General features: G+C 46.0%; 1 protein-coding gene across 4 annotated transcripts in view; it reads right to left on the reverse strand.

Annotated features, from left to right (window-relative positions):
- The window catches only part of arhgap23a (Rho GTPase activating protein 23a), an 83,731-nt gene that overhangs the window by 55,099 nt on the left and 7,072 nt on the right, over nt 1-21,560 (reverse strand). The window contains exons 1-2 of one of the 4 annotated variants that reach the window (XM_029123173.2): nt 13,912-13,984; nt 13,709-13,769 (exon numbers count right to left, since the gene is read on the reverse strand). The exons of 1 other annotated variant lie outside the window; for it this stretch is intronic. In XM_029123173.2, coding sequence (XP_028979006.2) covers nt 13,709-13,762 — 54 coding nt within the window. In that variant the 5' untranslated portion in view covers nt 13,763-13,769; nt 13,912-13,984. Of the gene's footprint in view, nt 1-13,708; nt 14,008-17,232; nt 17,282-21,560 lie in introns of those variants that run through there. 2 more of the 4 variants (XM_034295084.1, XM_029123174.2) reach the window with 2 other exon arrangements.

Genomic DNA, 21,560 nt, shown 5'->3' on the forward strand with positions numbered 1-21,560 from the left:
CATTCCAATCAGAACATGGCTCAAAATACTCCAATCAGTCATAGAACCCATTGCCCTCTACGGCTGTGAGGTCAACCAAGATTTTGTTAGATTGGATTAAACACCCAATTGAGACTCTGCTTGAACAATATTGCAAGAGCATCTCCAAAGCCCAACCTCCCATAATAATGCATGTAGAGCTGAATTGGGTCCATACCCACTAATCCTCAAAACCCAGGAAAGATCTGTGAAATGTCACACCTACCTAAAGGAAAGTGACTACCAGACTTTCCATAACAAAGCCCTCACTTATAGAGAGATGAACCTAGAGAACAGCCCCCTAAGCCAGCTAGTCCTGGGGCTCTGCTCACTAAAAAACACCCTATAGTGTCCCAAGAGAGCAACATAGCCACACCCAACCAAATCATAAGGACACAAAAAGAAAACAATTTGACACACTGGAAGGAATCAACCAAAAAACCAAGCAAATTAGAACGCCGCCTTACCTTAAACAGAGAATACACAGTGGCAGAACACTAGACAACCGTAACAGACACAAAATTAAGAAAAAACATGGCAATGTACAGATTCAGTGAGCAGGGCCTGGCTATCGAGAAAGGATGCCATAGGCAGACCTGGCTCCCAAGAGATGACAGACGAAGTATACACCGCTCACAAATTGAGGTGGAATCACAATTTGGAGTCAGTGCCACAAAAACAAGACTGTGAAATATCTTTACTGACTTGACCTGCCCATTCTCACCAGTGACAATATCACAGGGGTGCACATAACTGTTTTGGTCTGGTTCTCAGGAGAGCACCAGGAGATGAGGTTTGGTACTCACCATTTAACAGCAGGGTCTGCCTATGTGCTGTCCCCCTCATTGTCCCCCCGCACTCCCCCACACTGTCCTCCTCACTGTCCCCCCGCATTGTCCCCCTCACTGTCCCCCCACACTGTCCTCCTTGCTGCAACTCTCTCTGTCCTCCTCAGTTTCAAACATGGTAGAAGATAATGTACTTGCTGCTCCCTGGTTGATCCTGCGACAAGCTATTTGCATCCGAATGTCAACAGCTGGCTTTGGGTCAAATGCTTCTGTGGTCATCTTTGACAAGTGGATGTGCATCAGGGCTGAGAAGCGAGTCTGTGACAGGCGGCATCTGCACTTGTTTTTATTCAGTTGAGATATGAAAATCCCCTCTCACAAGCTGCACTGCTCAAAGGCAGTGTAAGAGACAAAATAATTACCTTGTGGATGTTGGAGTAACAATCTGGGCTGCTTGTATTCACTATGTTGATCAAGTCATACACAGAGGAGGCTGCCAAATGTTTTCTGGCTTGTTTCTAGCGCATCCATTCGCAATTGTCAATAGACAATGTGGCCTCATATTTCTGAATAATATTGCCAAGTGTTATGTTCTCAAAACGGTGGAGGTCTTGCGTCTCTTGTGGCCAAGTTGAAGGTCCAAACATAAAAAATGGATCACATGACTTGAGTGATTCATATCTGGTTTCAAACTCCTGAATTGAACCTCCCAGAAGATTAACTTTGTCCCTGTCAGCATCCGCATTGGAAACATTATCTTTCCTTTGCTCGCCCTCACTATCAAGCAAGAGTGCGAACAGGCCAGTGGCTAACATGAGTTCATCTTTACATTCACCAATGGTCAGCATCTCCTGCTGAAACCTGTGGGATGTGAGTTGCAAAATGTTGCCAATGTCAAGCATGTTACCCAGAAAACACTGAAAACGCTCTGTGCATCATCCACTCTGTGCATCATCCACTCTGTGCATCATCCACTCTGTGCATCATCCACTCTGTGCATCATCCACTCTGTGCATCATCATCCGGTCTTCAGTTGAATGTTAATGGAAGCTAATAGCCTCAATATTTTCAACAGTCTTGTGCCTCCATGCAGACCATCTAATATTGTGAATATTTTCAAGTTTTAAAAAGGCAATGATATTTTCCTTACAAATCTACTTTAGTGTTTTATTTTTTTGGCACTACCTTTCTGTAAATATAGTTTCGACAACGGAGGAATTAAATGTCTTACAGTATGGAACCATGCGATCAGCTGACTTAGCGCAGGTCTCCAGGGTATGCGGGTACATAGAATATGCAAACGGGAATCCCCAATCATAGACACGTGACGTAGTTTTTGCACAATTCCATTGTACACGCCAACGTTGACAGCAGCCCCATATGTGCAAACCGAGACCAACTTTGCCTTCCAATAATTTAACCCTGCGTGATGGAAAACATTTATGAGCCAGTCCACTATGTCCTGCGCAGTTCGTTTAGCGCCCAGTTCAACTAATCCAAGGAAATCCCAGGTATCAAGTCCGTTGCTGGACACAGACTGAATGTAAACGATCTCCTGCTCGATTTTTGTTGCGTCTTCTGATCCATCAAAAAGCACTCCCCAATATTAGGCTAACTTTCCCTCAATTCCAAACCGATTGTTTGTGCGATAGTCACATTATTCGCGTTCCCCCTTCTCGTGAATGATATGCACCTCCAACTTTCACTCCGAGCCTGCTCAACACAACGATATCCTCAGAGTAGGAATACAGGGCGTGCATGTTTCGCTTTATGGAAGGTCACCAGAAAAATATAACACAGAGCTTCACGTTGCTCTTCGTTCAGTTTACTGGGTGACTATATTTAATCTTGACTAGCATCTTAGTTAGCAATCGCCTGTACTATATGTATACTCCTTACTCTTTACGTGCTTGTCAACGCTGGATGGCTGACATTCCTTGGCCCTGTGTAAAAAGCACTAGTTTTATCTGCAAGCTGGGGATGTGCACTGCACATTTTACACCAAATATCGGCGCGATCATCGTCGGATTCAAGCCAAGATACGTCGTGGAGACACGAGAAAACTCGTTTCTTACGCCCAGGCTCTGTCTGGAGTTTATTTTTTTTGCAGGCGGCAGATCGCCCAAGTAATTATTTCTCAATTATTGTTGCTTTTTGACATGCTTTTCCTAAACATTTAAGTAGCTATGGAAAAAATACATAGAATAGGGTTGCCACCCGTCCCTTATAATACGTGATCGTCCCTTACAGAATCAATGCGGGACGCGATTTGTGCCGTATTTTCGTGCATACAGTATTCTAATGCATGCACTACGTTTTCACAAGCTTGGATTGACATGAGCAATAATAAAACCAAAATAGTTTTTCATGAGACAAAGTGGGGAAGTATTAAATCAGAATTACGCTGTCAATCAACGCCATCGTTGCCGTGGTTACGGAGACTCAGACGCGGGGTAACATTTAGCAGTGCGGTTCTCCCAGTTACACAAATTCAGTTTTCAGTCACGTGGTTGCTCTGACAACCTGGCGGGCAAAGCATTGTGGAAACATGGCGGCTAACACTGGGAATTCTATGGAGCTATGTGCACAAGCCGGTCAAAATGTCTACTTCTGCAGCCCGTGAGTGTTTAGATAACCTCACAAAACATGAAAAACAAAGGTATGCAAACACACAGAAAGTTTTAGGCACTTGTTGACCCATATACGGCACCCGCTGTGTTATTGACACTTAAAAACTGCGAAATCCCTGCCGGAGCTGAACTTTGAGGATGTATAGAGAATCCATCCCCTTACACTGCTACCAAAATGAAAGCGTACAAAAGTACAGATAGCAATCTGTACATTCGATAATGGTGGGTCAATAATGCAATTGTTTGGGAGGTGAATGAGAAGAAATTATTAATTGTCAAAGCGAGGTTTAGTGCTATTTTACCACAATTACCGTTGGTTCCATGGGTGGTTAGTGTAGCGTAATGCAGCCAGTATAACACCAAAACCAAATGTACTGGTAATAATATAAATGTTTTCCCAATGTCAGGTAAACCATTCCTACTGTTTAAATGACCCACAGTTGACAGCTTGGGATGTTCACCATTGACAGCCAAGGTTTGTTTGGTGCGGTTTTCTCCTGTATTGTTATTAACTTAGCTAACGCTGTATTTAACAAGAGAGGTTTAGCTCACTAACGTTAGCTAGGTCATTGGAGTTGGTTGCATAGGTGCAGACGAAAACAGACAATCAATCAATCAATCAAATGTATTTATAAAGCCCTTTTTAAAACAGCAGTTGTCACAAAGTGCTTTTACAGAGACACCCGGCCTTAAACCCCAAGGAGCAAACAACAGTAGTGTTGAATTTCAGTGGTTAGGGAAAACTCCCTAAGAAGGCCGAATTTTAGGAAGAAACCTAGAGAGGACCCAGGCTCAGAAGGGTGACCAGTCCTCTTCTGGCTGTGCCAGGTGAGATATTAAGAGTCCAATTGGAGATAATTAATACATTTATCTGGGCTAAATCCAGAGTATTTAAAATTTAAAACCATGTCATGCATTACAATGATTACATGTAAATATGATTGCAAATAAAATATATATGCGGTTAGCGCATCTAATGAAACTGCAACTATGTGTCATTTTGATGGATAACTAGTAAAAGTTGTGGAGGGCAATAAAAGGAGAGTTTGTTTTGCCCGCAAAGTGGGCGTCCCATATGTTGTGACGTCATGTGAAAACTATCAATAAACCGTTCTGTAAATAGAAGACCCGACCACTTGCGCGGACGAGCTGTGTGCGTATGTGTGAGAGAAAGTGCAAAGTCAATTTAAAAACAAACTGAAATCTTAGAGTGGGAAAAATTTAAAACTCACAATAACATGGTTGCATAAGTATGCACACCCTTAAACGAATACTTTTGAAGCACCTTTTGATTTTATTACAGCACTCAATCTTTTTGGGTAGGAGTCTAGCAGCATGGCACATCTTGATGTGGCAATATTTTCCCTCTCTTCTTTGCAAAAGCGCTCCAAATCTGTCAGATTGTGAGGACATCTCCTGTGCACAGCCCTGTTCAGATCACCCCACAGATGTTTGATTGCATTCAGGTCTGGGCTCTGGCTGGGCCAAAACGTTAATCATCTTCTGGTGAAGTCATACTTTTGTAGATTTGGATGTGTGCTTTGGGTCATTGTCATGCTGAAAGGTGAACTTCATCTTCTGCTTTCTAACGGACGCCTGAAGGATTTGTGCCAAAATTGCCTGGTATTTGGAACTATTCATAATTCCCTCCACCCTGACTAAGGCCCTGGTTCCAGCTGAAGAAAAACAGCCCCAAAGCATGATGCTGCCACCCCCATTATTCACTGAGGGTATGGTGTTCTTTGGGTGATGAGCAGTGTTGTTTTTGCACCAAACGTACCTTTTTGAATTATGGCCAAAAAGTTCAACCTTGGTTTCATAACACATTTTTTTGGGAGACTTGATGTTTGTTTTTGCAAACTTCAGCCGGGCTTGGATGTTTTTCTTTGTAAGAAAAGGCTTCCGTCTTGCCACCCTACCCCATAACCCATTCATATGAAGAATACGGGAGATTGTTGTCACATGTAGCACACAGCCAGTACTTGCCAGAAATTCCTGCAGTTCCTTTAATGTTGCTGTAGGCATCTTGGAAGCCTCCCAGGCCAGTTTTCCTCTCGTCTTTTCATAACTGGAGGGACATCCAGTTGTTGGTAATGTCTCTGTTGTGCAATATTTTCTCCACTTGATGATGTTTGTCTTCACTGTGTTCCATGGTATATCTAATGCTTTTAATCCTTAATCTAATCCTTTTCCTGACTGATATCTTTCAACAATGAGATCCCTCTGATGCTTTGGAAGCTCTCTGCAGACCATGGCTTTTGCTCTGAGATGCAAGTAAGAAAATGTCAGCTGAACTTCATTTGTGGTTAATCAGAGTCACTTGATGGCAGGTGTGTAATGTCTTCTATTAAACATGAGTTTGAATGTGATTGGTTAATTCTGAACACAGCCACATCCCCAGTTATAAGAGGCGGTGCACACTTATGCAACCAGGTTATTGTAAGTTTTTTTTTTTTAATATATTTCCCCCTCGAAGATTTCTGTTTGTTTTTCAATTGAATTGTTCATATTATAAGTCACATTAAAAGTGGAAAAAGTTCTGACATGATTTACCTTTGTCTGATTCTTTTACATCACAAGAACCTGTTATTTTAACAGGGGTGTGTAGACATTTTATATCCACTGTATAATAGTCCTAAAGTATAATAGAATATAGTATAATAGTCAGTTGGCACTGATTCAATTAATTGGTCAATATTACTGATTCCATGTTTTATCTTAATACCTTCGCATGGTTAACAAAACATTTAAAAATAGTCATCAAAAGTTATTTGAATAAATAATAATACATTTTATACAAGGCTTTTGCCTTTGGATATTGGAATGTACAATATCACGGTTACATTTTTTTGTTGTTAACTCACTTAAATACTGCTATCAAGGTTGAGGTATTTTCAACAGGATATGGATTAAATTGATAGAATAATCCATTCTATCCAGGGGGTATTTTACCCCATAGGGAGGGGCATTTTGCCCCAATAGTGGGGTAAAACACCCCTTTTACATAGTTTGGCATTTGATTAATTTGCAATACAACAAAATCATTCTCCCCAATAATTGTTCTAAATGTATTTGTCTGACTATTGTCAATATGTTTATATAAAATCCGGACCAAACCTTTCTTTTTTGAGTCAGAAAATACAGATTTCCCCCCAAGTTACCCTTAAGCAGGCGCTAGAACAAACGTGTTGGACGGGCTTTAGATTTCCATGGGCAGGCATGTTTATCCTACTTAGCCGAAATAGAATTGTAACTTCAGCACGAGGAATGGAAAGCAAATAATTTTTCAATGCATGGCTTGCTGAAGGTATAAACTAGCAAAATAAACAGCTGTCGACTACATGTACAGTAGTTACACATTCTTTGTAGCTTAGTGATCACATCACTTAAAGCACATCTTCACATTTTAAGATGAAGGCAAGAGAGCTAGCCTACATTCCCAACAGTAATTAGTGAAGTACAGTGTTGGGAATTATCTTACCCAGACTATTTTTGGGGGGCAAAGCATTCTCGCTAGAGGCAAGGCTCCACTTGCCGCCAGGTCTGTATACATGATTAAAGGAATAAAATATAATACAACAGTACATATAATACATAGGGGGCAAGACTAAAATGGAAAACACATAAGACAACTAAAATAATAAAATCCAATCAAAGTAATACAATAAGAAGTTAAGAGACATTTAACTTGGAGAGAGATAGATAAATAGTGCATGAACATGTTGTGCTTTTGCATATCAGCATGTCCTTTAGCACTGATGTGTGTGTGTGTTTGATTGTGCATCTGTGTGTGTGTGTGTGTGTGTGTGTTGAAGCCTGATCAGTGGATGTGATGCTGATTGGGGTCAGTGGGTCCACTCACTGTTTTCATCACTTCATCCAGTTCCAACAGCTCTTTGATTATCTGCCATGCCTAAACCTCCCCTGTTCCCTGTTCCACAAGACTCCCATTCCGCATACAACTACAGGGATTTCTTCTAGTTATGGGACAGAGGTGGACTGAGACAAATCCCCCAAAAAAGTATAGTAATTATTAAAAGGACCTTCAGGAAACCACCTAAAAGAAAAACACAGAAGATATACAGTATTTACCACACGCTGTTATTCAACATCACAGACGACCTACAGTATTTAACACACGCTGTTATTCAACAACACAGACGGTCTACAGTATTTACCACACGCTGTTATTCAACAACACAGATGACCTACAGTATTTACCACAAACTGTTATTCAACAACACAGATGACCTACAGTATTTACCACACACTGTTATTCAACAACACAGACGGTCTACAGTATTTAACACACGCTGTTATTCAACAACACAGACAGTCTACAGTATTTAACACACGCTGTTATTCAACAACACAGACGGTCTACAGTATTTACCACACGCTGTTATTCAACAACACAGAAAACCTACAGTATTTACCACACGCTGTTATTCAACAACACAGACGGTCTACAGTATTTACCATACGCTGTTATTCAACAACACAGACGGTCTACAGTATTTAACACACGCTGTTATTCAACAACACAGACGACCTACAGTATTTACCACACGCTGTTATTCAACAACACAGACGGTCTACAGTATTTACCACACGCTGTTATTCAACAACACAGACGACATACTGTATGGGTATGGGTAATAGAGAGGTCTACCTCTCAATTTGTCTGTGGCTGGCTGACTGTCTGTCTGTCTGTCTGCCTGTCATTCAGTCTCTGACTCCCCAATGTCTTTCCAGTAGTCTCCCTCTGATCCTCTCTGTTCATAATTTTGCTGGGTAGGGAATGTGCCCCGACATCTGTCAGGGAAAGCTGAAGACGCAGCGCCCCATTCAACTCACCCACACAAACCCCACACATGCAGACTCAAATTAACCAAAATAATAATAATACAAGAATATCCCCATATCTATTAATTTGATCACACATTATGATAATGTAGACGTGTAGGCCGCTAGCGTGTACATTGACATTTTCCGCATGTACATTCAAAACTCTGTACTTTCTGTCCCGGGCGGGGCGGGTGGGTGGGCTAAGCCCCGAGTGTATTGTGATCCTGGCAACGCCTCTGTTAGATGTCATTTGAATGGGGATCACTCCTCCTCTACTTAGCCCCTGACCTCTAGTGAACCCAGTAACAGGAGTCTCCTCCTGCCTCCTTGCCCTATTTTTATTAGGGGCCAAGTGTGTGATGACGGGCCCATAACCTACGAACCCTGACCCTTGTGTGTGCCCCTGCTCTGCGCACGTAGTCAGGGCCAAATCTGCATGGCAGAACAAGAAGAAACCCCAATCCTCAGGAGTAAACAGAGACACACAACACACTTCCTTGTGTTTTCTAGTACAAGAATAACATAACTTGAAGGCACACATGCCCTCACAAACACACATGAAATTAAACCCACATAGACAAACCCTCACCGGGGCCTGACCGTCGGGAGACCAAATCAAATCAGCCCTCATCTACGACTGAGAAGGAGCCTTTGTTTCTCCACTACTTCACCGCACAAATGACCATGAGACGCCACATTAAATGGAGACTGATACAAGAGGCTTTCTGTCCTTCCCTGACCAACTCCTCGGGCCCTCCCCTCGGAACAGGGCAAGGATGAAGGCACTGTGAAACCCACACTGTTTTGGGCAGGCAATCTCAAAGGACAGCTAAGACAACAGAACAGCTCTCAGACAGCTTTCACGAAAGTATTCCTGTGTGTGTGCGTGCTTGTGTACGAGTGAGAGAGAGAGAGAGAAAAAGGATCAATACACAGCCATTAGCAGCGGGAGCATGTTAGGGGTCCTTCGGCTGCATAGCTACATAACGGGGTGGCCCACCCTTCATCTCCAGGGTGAACCAAGTCAAGGATGACTGATCTATTCCTGATTCATACCACTATTCTGCATATTTGTCTGTAGGAGACACCATTTCTGCAGGTGACCTCATGGCAGTTGAGGCAAACATTTATAGCTAAGTAAACGTTGTGTGTACGGGTGTGTGAGTTTGCACTGATTAGTGTGTCCTTAATCCTCCAGCAGTTCTTCAGTGTGTACTACTAGTTCCCACAGCGCTGGGAGATTTGATCCGTGGAAAACAACATTCAAATAGTTGTAGACTGAAAGGTGCAGGGGGGGGGGGTTGATAAATGACAATTTTTGATAAAAGGTGTCTTGAGTAGCGGAGCACATCTGATGTCTAACTCCAGGTCAGCTGTGTTGCAAGAGACCTGTGAGAGGAATCCATGAAGACGGAACAAAAAACAGGGACAATTTGGTAATGAATGTCAAAAACCAGGACATTTTATTGTTTTACAGATATTTGTCGGGCCCGGGACACCCAGCTTGAAAGCGGGACAATCCCGGGCAGACCGGGCCGTCTAATCACCCTAATTTAGATACTGTAGCCAAACCCTACATAGCTAGACACTAAACTCTAAATATGGGTAGTTCTTCCTTTTCTTCATTTCGTGTCTACTAATGTTTTGTATTACATCCTGTTCCATGTTTAGTGTGGACTTTAGGAAGACTACTTGCTGTTTCTGGCAATAGCTAATGGGATCCTGATATACTCCAGGCAATAAGCGGTCACAACAACATTATCGCACTCTCTCATGTTCAACCAGTCACTGTCCACGAGGTCTGTGAAATTCTCTGGGATTTCCACAAATCCTGGTGGGGGAATTCCGGAAACTCCAGTGTTGGAGCAGAGGTATTTTTTTATAGTTTACCAGAACTTTGCGACCCTAACATTGGCAAATCAAGCTCAGGTGTGTGCACGTCCCAGGGCTACAGCAAGAAACGTCTCAGTGTTTGTGAGTACACCAAATCACTTTAAGCCTGTGCATCCGTGTGCGTACCTATATACCTGTGCAGTATTAGTGCGCTGCATGCATCTGAGCTTGAGCACATGCCTGGGTCATTGAAGTCTGTCTACAAAGTCCTTCACACACACTCCCTGTGCAGGTCAGTGATCGGGAGGGTGAGCCGAGGAATGCAGCAGGGACGGCGGTGGGCTCGAGTTAAGGCGCGACAGACGTCACAGCCATGTTAATGGGCTCGGACAGGGTTTAGTGACCCATCCCAGGCCCACTCCCACACCCCTGTGTGAAATTCAACCCACTGCCCTCGCTCCCAATGTCGTGAACTCAACGCTGGCGTCCAAGCTGAACAAATGACAGCAACAATTGATTTCCTAACATGTATTTACTCACAAGCACTGTCTAACCTAGGTTGCTAGACTTATCTAAAGGACAAAAGCCTCTGCTAGTCATTATGAAGAAAGGGGTTTTTTCCCCCTCCGCAGCCTCACACAGAGCAGTTTGGATCCTGCGAATTTGCCCTGACCAGAAAAGATACTGGAACCGCTGAATCAGCAGGCCTCTGGGGTCTGAGGTCTGGGACCTGAGTCATGTGACTGACCTGACATCAGCTGAATCGGCAGACCTAAAATGATTCTCTTCATGAGCGCTTATATCTGCATGAACACAACCTCATGGGAACATGTGCTACTGAAACACAAGTACAGCTGCATCATTGATTAGCTCGGGAGCAGAGCTGATTTCCATAACAGAACTATCATATTTCTTATCAATACACTGTAGAATCACATGACACAATGCACTCTGTGTCTTAATGGGCCAGCCTCCGCCCCACTCATCCATCCATCACCCTTTGCCGTACAGTCATCCGTATTGATCACAGTTACTAATACTGCACTGCAACACCACACCCCTGCGGAAATACTCAACCACCTGGAAACAACAAGCAGTGCCACATCAGAACTGTCCTAATGCAACTTCCACCAGACATCAGAATTATCTTAATTCAACTACCACTGAACATCAGAACTGTCCTAATTCAACTGCCACTGGACATCAGAACTGACTTAATTCAACTACCACTGGACATCAGAACTGTCCTTATTCAACTAACATCGGACATCAGAACTGTCTTAATTCAACTACCACTGAACTTCAGAACAGTCCTAATTCAACTACCACTGAACTTCAGAACAGTCCTAATTCAACTGCCACTGGACATCAGAACTGTCTTAATTCAATTGCCACTGGACATCAGAACTGTCCTAATTCAACTACCACTGGACATCAGAACTGTCCTAATTCCATTGCCACTGGACATCAGAACTGTCCTTATTCAACTGCCACTGAACATCAGAACTGTCCAACATCTGGACTATCACACTGAGCCAAATCACAACAGAGTCACATCAGACTCCACACTCAGCCAACAGACTCACATCAGTCCCCACACTCAGCCAACAGACTCACATCAGTCCCCACACTCAGCCAAATCAGACAACAGACTTCTCAGGCTTTGGCCTAGATTTTCAAATTGATACTGGCGCCGAAAAACAAATGACATTTTGAACATTCTCTTACTGCTCTCTGTATGCTGGCCATTTGCTCTAAATTGAATCAGCGGTCAATCAGGCCAGGCAGCATGACCAGAGAAAAGGGAAGCGCACAGGTCCAGCTACACAGGCAGACCCTGCTCTGTGGAAACAGCACGCTAGAACCTCTGAAAACAAAATGGCGTCCCCATATCCCGACTCTCCTGGGATTGCTAGAGTGGAATAGAGTGGGGTTGACACTGGTGTTGGTGTTACAGGTGAAAAGTGGGCGGTCTTAGGGTGGGGCAGGAGGCTGTGACTGTCTGTCAAAATAGCATGTTTTCTAGCTCTTTTAAATGGAGAACATTATCAACGCTGAAGAGATGGACAAATATAATGGTATTCGGAAGGTAAGTGGCACGGGTGGTGTAACACAGTATTTTCTTCCTACATCTTTTGTTCCTACGATCAATGTTGTCGAGTTCACAAATATGTGTCTTGTTTTGAGGCAGTCAGAGCAGCTAGGAGTGCATCACAGTGGCCAATGGCAAAGACATGGAGAGAGTACCGAGATGTTTGTTTGAAAGCAGAAGTTGATAAGATCCAGGTGATGTGAAAAACTGTGTCACAAGCACGAGACACACACACACACACACACTCTCAGATGGACGTCAGACAGTGTCAAATACCGTGTGAGGCAAAAAAGAAAAACAGAACCAATCCGAAACAGTCCTCTGCAAACAGAAACATAGTCCCCTGTTCCTGTAAACACACAAACAAAACCACCTGGGGGGCCCATGAGACAACCTCTGCTCCAACTCATAGCTAAGCAATGCCACTCCACCCCCAGAGTTCTCCCCCACAATGCTGGAGGATGGAGGGATGGACAGAAGGTGTACTGTAATATCTGACAGGATCATCCAGTAGTAAAACTACAGTTTCTGGGGACTTTAAAGTAAACTGCATTCCAAAGCTTTCTGGAAAGCAAACAACTAGACAAAGCTGTTGGTGTGCATATAATTGATATATATGCTGTTTTGTATACGTTTAAAAATATAGTATTTTTAAAGGTGAATGTAATTCAATGCATTCTTTTTACATAACTGGAGTTCATAGACTTGCAGGCAAAATAAGCCGAATGGCAGTTGACGGAGGGCTCACTTTAAAAGTCAGAACTTCTTTGAGGACCACATAGAGAGCTTTTGACACAGGATTCACATTCTCTTCCCAACCTCCCCTCCCCATATTAACTGTTCTTCTTATCTGGTCTATACACTCATCTTATGTCTTTATGTATTGAACATTTGTAGGCCCATTCCTTGTGTAAGATGTCCTTGAGGGTCTTGAAAGGCGTCCCCAAAATAAAATCTATTATTATTATTATCATCACATGTTGTAAATGTTATCCAACAGTCATATCGACAGCTTCTCAACAAAAAAAACGTGAATCGACTGACACAAAGGCTTGACTCAACTCATTAAAACCCTTATCTTGCTACGGCGGGTGACGCTAATGACCGGAGTTCCAACCTGTGTCGGACGTCCCGTCACGAGTTGACAGCTCCACTCAATGGTCAGACGGAATTACACATTGCCTGTACACTGTGGCTTTTAAATCGCCTTTGCGGCAAGTTTCGTCAGTGAGACTGATCATCGTGGGCGTTCAAGCAAAAATAAACAATCAACACCAGCAGAGAACTCGTTGTGTCAACAACGTTGGAAAGAAAACTCGTTAAAAGCCCTCGTTTTCCGTATGTGTACACAGTAAGTGAGCTAATCCTCTTAGGAAATCATGCTCTCCGACCAACCCGATATAGACGTTTCAGAGCTCGAGCAATCTAGGTGCTTTCGAGCCAAATCGTAATAACGAAACATGCAAACTAGGTATCGATAACAACACTGGATCACTTACTTCGTTATCTGGGTAGGGTGGGATTCCAACAAGGCAAAAAGCAACTCCATTCATTGGACGGCTGGGATTTTTTAAGAAGTTAAAACGAGAGGGAGATTTGCCGCTTTAAGATGTTGGAAAACAATGTGGCAACAAATACTGATTAGTCTGCATAGAACAGACGATTATATCCTAGTCCGGCGGCGATGCTCAGTAACATTCACCTATCCAGTTTCCTTCCTTTTCAACCCCCCTCTTTTCCGTTGTTCGGGCTGTTTGGCTGGTGTCGCTCCCCCTCCTCCTCCGCCAGTCTGCCTCAGCGTAAATCCCTCTTGCTTTGCCCGCCCGCCCGTTAAACTGAGACAAACAGGCTGAGGGTGCGTTGGGTAAATCTGTGCCCGGAGCGCCTGCCTTCCATTAGGCCTACAGTGCACTCGGTTTGACGCACAGGGGAGTACGGGCTCCCTCTGGCTGTGCCAAAAAAGTTTAGATCGGAATGTTTACAATCGAATGTCTCATTCACAGTGGCCCAAAATAAGTCTCACATGTATCCGTGTTTTAATAGCGTATTTACCGTATTTAATCAATGCCTTTTGATTAATATTTGTGTCAATAAAATAGTACATTTCTGTATAATTGGTCGATCCTGGTGACATGACCAACCGGATAACCAGGCTGAAACTGCCCGTGACCAAACAGGACATTAGGTGGGATCAGGCAATGAGGTTGGATGTCCTACCAGCTTGATTCCAACTGTCTTTGGTGGCGACATCCATGCCTAAACACCTTTAGGCAAGATAGTGGGGTGCGAGCATGCCACTGCGTGCCCAAGGGTATTCAACAAAGACCCTTTGTACCCAGATAGGCATGGGCAAAAAGACTAAACAAACACAGATAAATGAAGGTTAAGGTGAAAAAACCTGGAGCTGTGGCTTTTAGGAACAGTGTCCTGAAAAAAACAATAGATTGTGGGAAGCTGCCAAAGGCAGATCATGGCATACTGGGAAAGTGGGGCTAGTGGTATTTATAGCCCATTTCGGTGGCAGAATAGACAGATGACTATGTATTTTCAAATGGAAATAAACCAGTCGCAGGAAGTTAGTTCACTGACTGGAACTACAGATGACTATTTTAGTAAGCCCTGACCAGAGATGACAAGAAATGACCGTAACTAACCTGAGACTTTCACAGCCCTAACCTACGAACACATGCACCAGGCTGACTCAGTGTTGTTGTTCTGCAGGTCTGCAGGGTGTGCCAAACATTGTTATTACATGCTATGGGTCGCCGTTGACCAGAAGGAGGAATGAAAAAACAAAAAGGTTGGGGGTGAAAGGAGAGGGACACAGTAATCTAAGCTGATTAAGAACAAATGAGAGATTGGGGGGGGGGGGGGGGAGGGGTGCATTGGAGAGATGGAAAGAGTTTGTGGGTGTGAGTAGACGTGTAGTGGGGTTGAGACGTGGCTCAAAGCTAGGGGCCCATGTGTCTGCTGTTACACTGGAGGGAGGAGGGAGGGGGTTGATGGAGTAGGGAGAGGGGTGGAGGTTGCCGGGAGAGGGGTGGAGGGAGTAGGGTGAGAGGTGAAGGATGCAGGAGTGGAGGGAGCAGAGATAGGGGTGGAGGGAGCGTGGGGAGGGGGGTGGAGGCTGCAGGCTGGAGGAGAGCCACTTCAAAGCTGCCTTGCTGGGAAACAGAGAAGAGTCACAGAGAGAGACTTCCCACACAGAGCCACACACAGCTGCCCTCCCTCGCAGCTCTCTCCCTCTCTTCCTGCTCCTCCTGCTTCTCCTCTTCCATTTTCCCTCATGGCTTAAGAACGCCCTGGTCCACCTTGTGTTGACACACTCGCCTGGCCCAGAGCAGCCAAACACCTGAACACACAGCTGGAATTCACCGCGTCCTTCGATGACGTCCGGCTCCGCTCAGCTCCGAAACATATCTGTCCATGAGGGACGGACTGGTGAGGCCCAGCAGAGAGGCCCGTTCACAGGCTCACTGTGTCAGAGGCTCAGTCCGTAGTGGCTCAGTCCGAGTCCTCCATGGGAGGGAGAGGCTAGCGACTAGCCCGGGAGAACAGGGCTGGCAGATGGTGCCGTCTGGCAGGGTCACGTGGGCCCTGGTTCAGGGGATCGCAGAAGGGGGTAAAGGGCGGGAGACAAGGGTGTCTTGCAGCATTAAGGTCAGTGCTGGGTGGGGTCAAAGGGCGTGAGGACTGTGCAGCTGGTGAGCAGGACGGTTAAATGTCCTCTGTGGGCTCTCTAGCTGACTCCAATGCCTGCCCGTTCTCTACATAGTGCCCTTCTGATATCTAGACAGCACCCTAATTCCAATGAAGTACACTATATGTTGGCATTGGGGAAGCGTCTTTCTAACCCTGTGGTCCCACTTGCATCCTTTAGCCGAAGCTCATATCCTGAGTGACCAACATGTAACGAGTGCATGCATGTGTCATACCCCCTGAGAACCGAACCCACAACGCTGAGACATACAGGACCCCAGAATTTGTCTCCACCTGATCTTGCATGTGTTCTCTATAGAACCAGTCACAGCACGGCTGAATCACTTGTTCTGCCTCTGAGCAAAGTAAAGCATGGCTCCAGGAGACATCAGAGGACAGGTCAGCGTCCTGTATTATGGATCGGGGTGAAAGGACAGAAGGAGCACAGGGACCTCTGAAGGCCTGCTGGGACAACGTCTGAGTGGGCATGTTCTGGCACTAAGGAAACACCACAGTGTGTTGGTCAGGAACAGGCCTGCTACTACATTGTTGCTGTGTTTACTGTTGTGTCATATTTAATATGGAGGCCAATACCTCTCACATCCCTTCGTCTTCCTACATCCTTCTGACTCCCCATCACTTTCCCTCCTTGTGTCTATCTTTCCCTCGGCCTCCCTCCCTCCCTCCCTCCCTCCCTGCCTCCCTCCCTCCCTCCCTCCCTCCCTCCCTCCCTCCCTCCCTCCCTCCCTCCCTCCCTCCCTCCCTGCCTACCTCTGTGTCCTTCCTTCCCTCTAGCTCTCTCCCTCCTCCCTGTTTCTGTGTCAGTGGGACAGCCTTAGTCACTGACACACAGCCCAAGGCCCAGAAAGGGTCCCTGTGGTCAACAGAGCGAGGCAGTTTGACACTGATGGGTACTGACACCCCTCTCTCTTCCTCAAGGGGGAGGAGGGGGGGGTGCGGCAAAAGACCATCAGCCCTAGCCGCTGTTCCTAATATAACCACATACAGGGAGACTAAACCCCAAACAACAGCGTTCTGCGTGTTTACTCGCTCCGATACATCGCGTCTCCAACCCCCCGGGCCGGGCCCCACCACCGCCCCTCTGCATTATCCGCTCACAGGCATTGATACGTGGTCCTACCCGGAACTAACCGGGTTTAACCGGATGACCGCTGTGCCAAACTGGAGAAGGCGAAGTGGGGGGGTGCCACCCTAGATATGCTGTAACTGTCAACACTGCTATGTTACAATCAGGAAATTCCATTTGCCCCACCCCCCACCCCCCACCCCCGTTCTCCTTTAATCTCTCTGTCATTCTAATTACCTCTGGCCCTGAGACCATGGCCATCCTTTCTGCACCTCCTGACACCCCACGCTTGCTCCCTCACACAGGCGCCAAACACACACACATCTGATGGAGTTGGAGCGTTGTCGCCATGACGACATCTCCGATGGTGGGTCTCCTCAGGGTTAGAACGTTCTTCCGCCGTCAGGAACCCGACCCCACCGCTCCTGTTGATCTGAGATACTCAGTGACCTCTCTGACCCCATCTTAAATGGACTACCTGAAGATCATTACGGCGGTCTTGTTCACACAGCAGAAACACTGCTCCTGAAGAGGACAGACCAAACAGAGCTCCCTGCCTCCCACTGCCGGTCCGCTTAAGCAGGGTCGGTCCTGGTCATTCCCTGGCAGGAGACCGGATGTTACTGGAAGTGGTGTTGGAGGGGCAGCCTGGGGAAGCCTTTCCTCTGGTCCAACAATTCAATCTCAATGCCCCAGGGCAGTAAAGCGGATGTTGCCCTGAATAGGGTGTCATCTTTTGACTGTAGCAACGAACGGAGTGTCCTGACTCCCAGGGTCACAGTGTTTGGAAGTTGCGTTGGACAACAGCCCAAGTGTGTTCTTTGGGAAAAAACACGTTATATGTCATATCCCATAGTGTGTCAGAGAGAGAGAGACAGTAAGTTTGGCAAAAGTCTGGTAATTAGGCTGCCTGTTGACACAGGGTGTCCCATGGCATTCCTTTGAAGAGGTCTCTGGGAAGGAAAGGGGTACGGATGGTGACCCCAGCATGTCCAGATTCCACTGTGAGTCATAAATTCTCCCCTGGCACTGCAGAGTTGCGGGGGTTGTCTTTATCTGCCTGGACAACTGGCATGTGGATGGGAGAGCAGCTGACCAATCAAGAGTCTGGTGCACAGACACACACACACAGACACACTGCGTAGTTTGGATCATCCTGTTTCATCTTGTCTTTTTTCCATCCCATCCCAGTTTTTCTGTGGAGTCTCGTTGTTGTATCAGTCGGACTGAAATAAATGTTTGAGCACTGTGAACCCACTATGTAGTGCCAGGCATCGCAGTTGGAGACAACTTGTGGTGACATTTGGGAAATTGACTGTCCGTATTTTGAGTATTTTGTTATTGCAGGCGGCATTGGGCTAAGCTCCTCTCTAAAATTCCTCACAGACGCCCTCTCTCCCGCCGGCCCTCTCTCTCCGCCCCAGCACTCTCTCTCCCCCCGGCCCTCTCTCATCCCTCAGCTGCCCTCATCCCCCAGCCGCCTCATCCCAGGCATCTTCACCCCATAATCATAATTCTCTTGCCCTTTTCCCTGTCTTCTGACAAATCTCTTTCCTCACTCTTGCCCTTCCCTTTGTCTGTCTTCACCTCCTCCTGAACCCTTGCTCTGCACACCACCGTACCTCCCCTTACTCTCAACTAGTCTCCTCTTTTTTTCCATTATCTATATTAACATAATCCCTCTCCATTCAATATTCTCTTCTCAAGGCTTCCTCAGCCAGACGGAGAATGGATAAGAAGACACCATGTCAGACGTATGTGATAGCCACTGTAGAGACGGATAGGACTTGCAGAGGCTGAGGCTGGCGACTGAGGTCGGGGCTGAGGCTGTGCATGGTGTTTGTCTGACTAGACTTGGACTCTGGAGAGACTGACTCACTGGGTCACAGCCTCCAGAATTGTCATTGGCTTGTACTGCCCTGAACCAGTCGACCGACACGCCCGTGCACGCCTGTGGGTTCAGAAAAGACAGCGCACAGTATCAAAAGACAAATGTATGTAAGCTCAATGTAGCCCACATATCAATCTTCCCTTATCACACAAAGACACTCGAGGCTAACACATTTCACAAAGTCACTTCGCAAAGTCGGTTCGTGAAGACACAAAGACTTTCTTCGCACAGTTGCTGCTAATAACAGTGGCCCTGTGACAGGCTAGCAATTGTTTTGCGAAGAGAAGGAGCAGGAAGTCCCATTAATCCCGTCAAAGGACTTCTTCTATTGGGGGAGCCGTCGCGTCACTGACACACAGTCACATTGACCGTACGCAGGTCTGGCTCATTCTTCTTCACATGTGTGAGGAACATGGAAAATATGAGAACCCCACCCGACACTGTTCCCCTGATACCAAACCGTAACAAGTGAATCACATCCAGGTTTTTTGAAGTGTTACCATAACTACTTTGAAGTGGTACAAATACCTTAGAAGGTATCCTGGTGCATGACAGTAACCCACCCCAAACTAAGAGACAGACAGGGATGTCTCACAGTTCCAGTAGGTCCCCTGATTTCCTTCCTCTGCCTGGCACCGTACAGACACGTATGTTTGCTCTGCTGCCCCCTTTCACCCTGAATGCTTTGCTTCCTGTTTCTGATGTCACTTCCCAGAGCTGGAGACAATGGGAAGTCTAGCCACACTGCTGACCCAGAGGCCTGCACACGAGCACATGCATGTAGGAGTCACATGTAAAATGTGGATCGTGGTAATACAATTCCCATGGACCCTCAGGTGACTGACCTACAACGCGGTTTGTGCCCTGAATGCTGTTTTGCGGAGAACTGTGGCATATGAGACTGTATACCACGGGAAGCACAAGGCTCGACGTTCAGTGGAAATGCTTTGGGAAGTGGTTTGTTATAGCAATGTGACACCTTGTGTTTTGTTTTTTTACCATGGCTATATCAAGGCATGCATAAAAAAAACGACTCTCAGCCATGGTGTTAAATGTCTTTAGCCGAGTATATCCTGCTGTATTTATTCATTGGTCTTCAGACTATATAATCTATTTCTACGCGCCAGACTGAGTAATGACATCTGTTAGGTAGCGGAAGGGCTATAATTAAATATCACAGTCAAGATCTGACCATTAATTTTATACATCCATTGTCTAAAGGCATTATTCTCTGACCTAATTTCCTTGCATCCACGACTGCGACCAGATATTGTTTTCAAACACCAATGGGTCAAGGACTAACAGCATTTTGGTTAGGGCCTGTAATTACTCTAAACTAGTCATCTCCTCATCTGTTACAAAATCAGAGGGGAACCGACTTTGTGGAGGTGCAGAATTCTTAAGTTTGGGGGTAGAAAAGGGGGGGGGGGGGCACGTCCTCCTATCTCGTACCTTGACCTGGCCCTTACACAAGCCTGGTCCTCGTTTGGTCAAAACCCTCTGCGGTTGCATGAGAAAATACAGCCTATTCCCAGACAAACGTGCATATTTAACCATGAATTGACAGTCCCTTCGTCTGTGATTAACTTTAACCTTCACTTACCAGTTTGGATCAACATTAAAACAGCCACCGAGCAGAACTGGGACGGATTAGGACATTGTGTTATTTAACACAAATAGGCAATAAAGTAAACCAAATAAATAAACATATGCCTTGTGTTGGAGTAGAAATTTTAAAAAGCAGGGCCATCTGCTCCTGTACTGTATAAATTGGGTGATTTCCCCTCAATATAGTTTAATCCATAATCCCTTCAACACTGAAATTAATTGAGCTTCAGTTACACCATCTGGCCAGAAGAGGGTGCAAGCAGGGCTGGTGTTGGCTCTGTGCATATTAAGAAAGGAAACTTGCCTGTACTTTGCATGGTAGGAAAAAAATAGTCAAATAAAACTACCCCTGTGACATGGGGCGGTTTTGCATTTCCCCCCTAATGGTTAAGATGAGGAAACTGATTCCTGATCTGACCCTATGGGCTCTTATTACCCTGATCACACGGTGGAGATTGTAAGAGACAAGAGTTTAGGGAACTGACAATTTGGGCGCAGCGTAGAGCTGGGCTGAAAAGACCAGTCACGTGACCAGCCCCTCGCTCTCATCACACTGACGCCTGAAGGGGGAGGCGGCTTCTTGCCGTGGACAGATGAACGCAGGTGAAAAGTCTCATTCATCTCTCACGCCACACGGCACGGTTACACGCACACACACGTCCACACGGCACGGTTACACGCACACACACGTCCACACGGCACGGTTACACGCACACACACACGTCAACACGGCACGGTTACACGCACACACACGCCCACACGGCACGGTTACACGCACACACACGTCCACACGGCACGGTTACACACACACACACGCCCACACGGCACGGTTACACGCACACACATGCCCACACGGCACGGTTACACAGACGCGCACACTCATTTGTATGCAGTATCTGCATTTCCTCTGTAATGTGAGCCTCAGTCTGTTGCCTCCAGTGGCTCGGTAAGTAGGCCAGGAGGTCAGTGGCACATCCACCCGGGATTTCGCCCGGCTGTGGTGCCCGGTGCCCGGCCTTCAGACAGCCCACCGGGTTGGCCTCCAGCCGGTCACGGTAATCAGCCT

The sequence above is a fragment of the Esox lucius genome, chromosome 11 (genome assembly GCF_011004845.1).
Source record: "Esox lucius isolate fEsoLuc1 chromosome 11, fEsoLuc1.pri, whole genome shotgun sequence".
Lineage (NCBI taxonomy): Eukaryota > Metazoa > Chordata > Actinopteri > Esociformes > Esocidae > Esox > Esox lucius.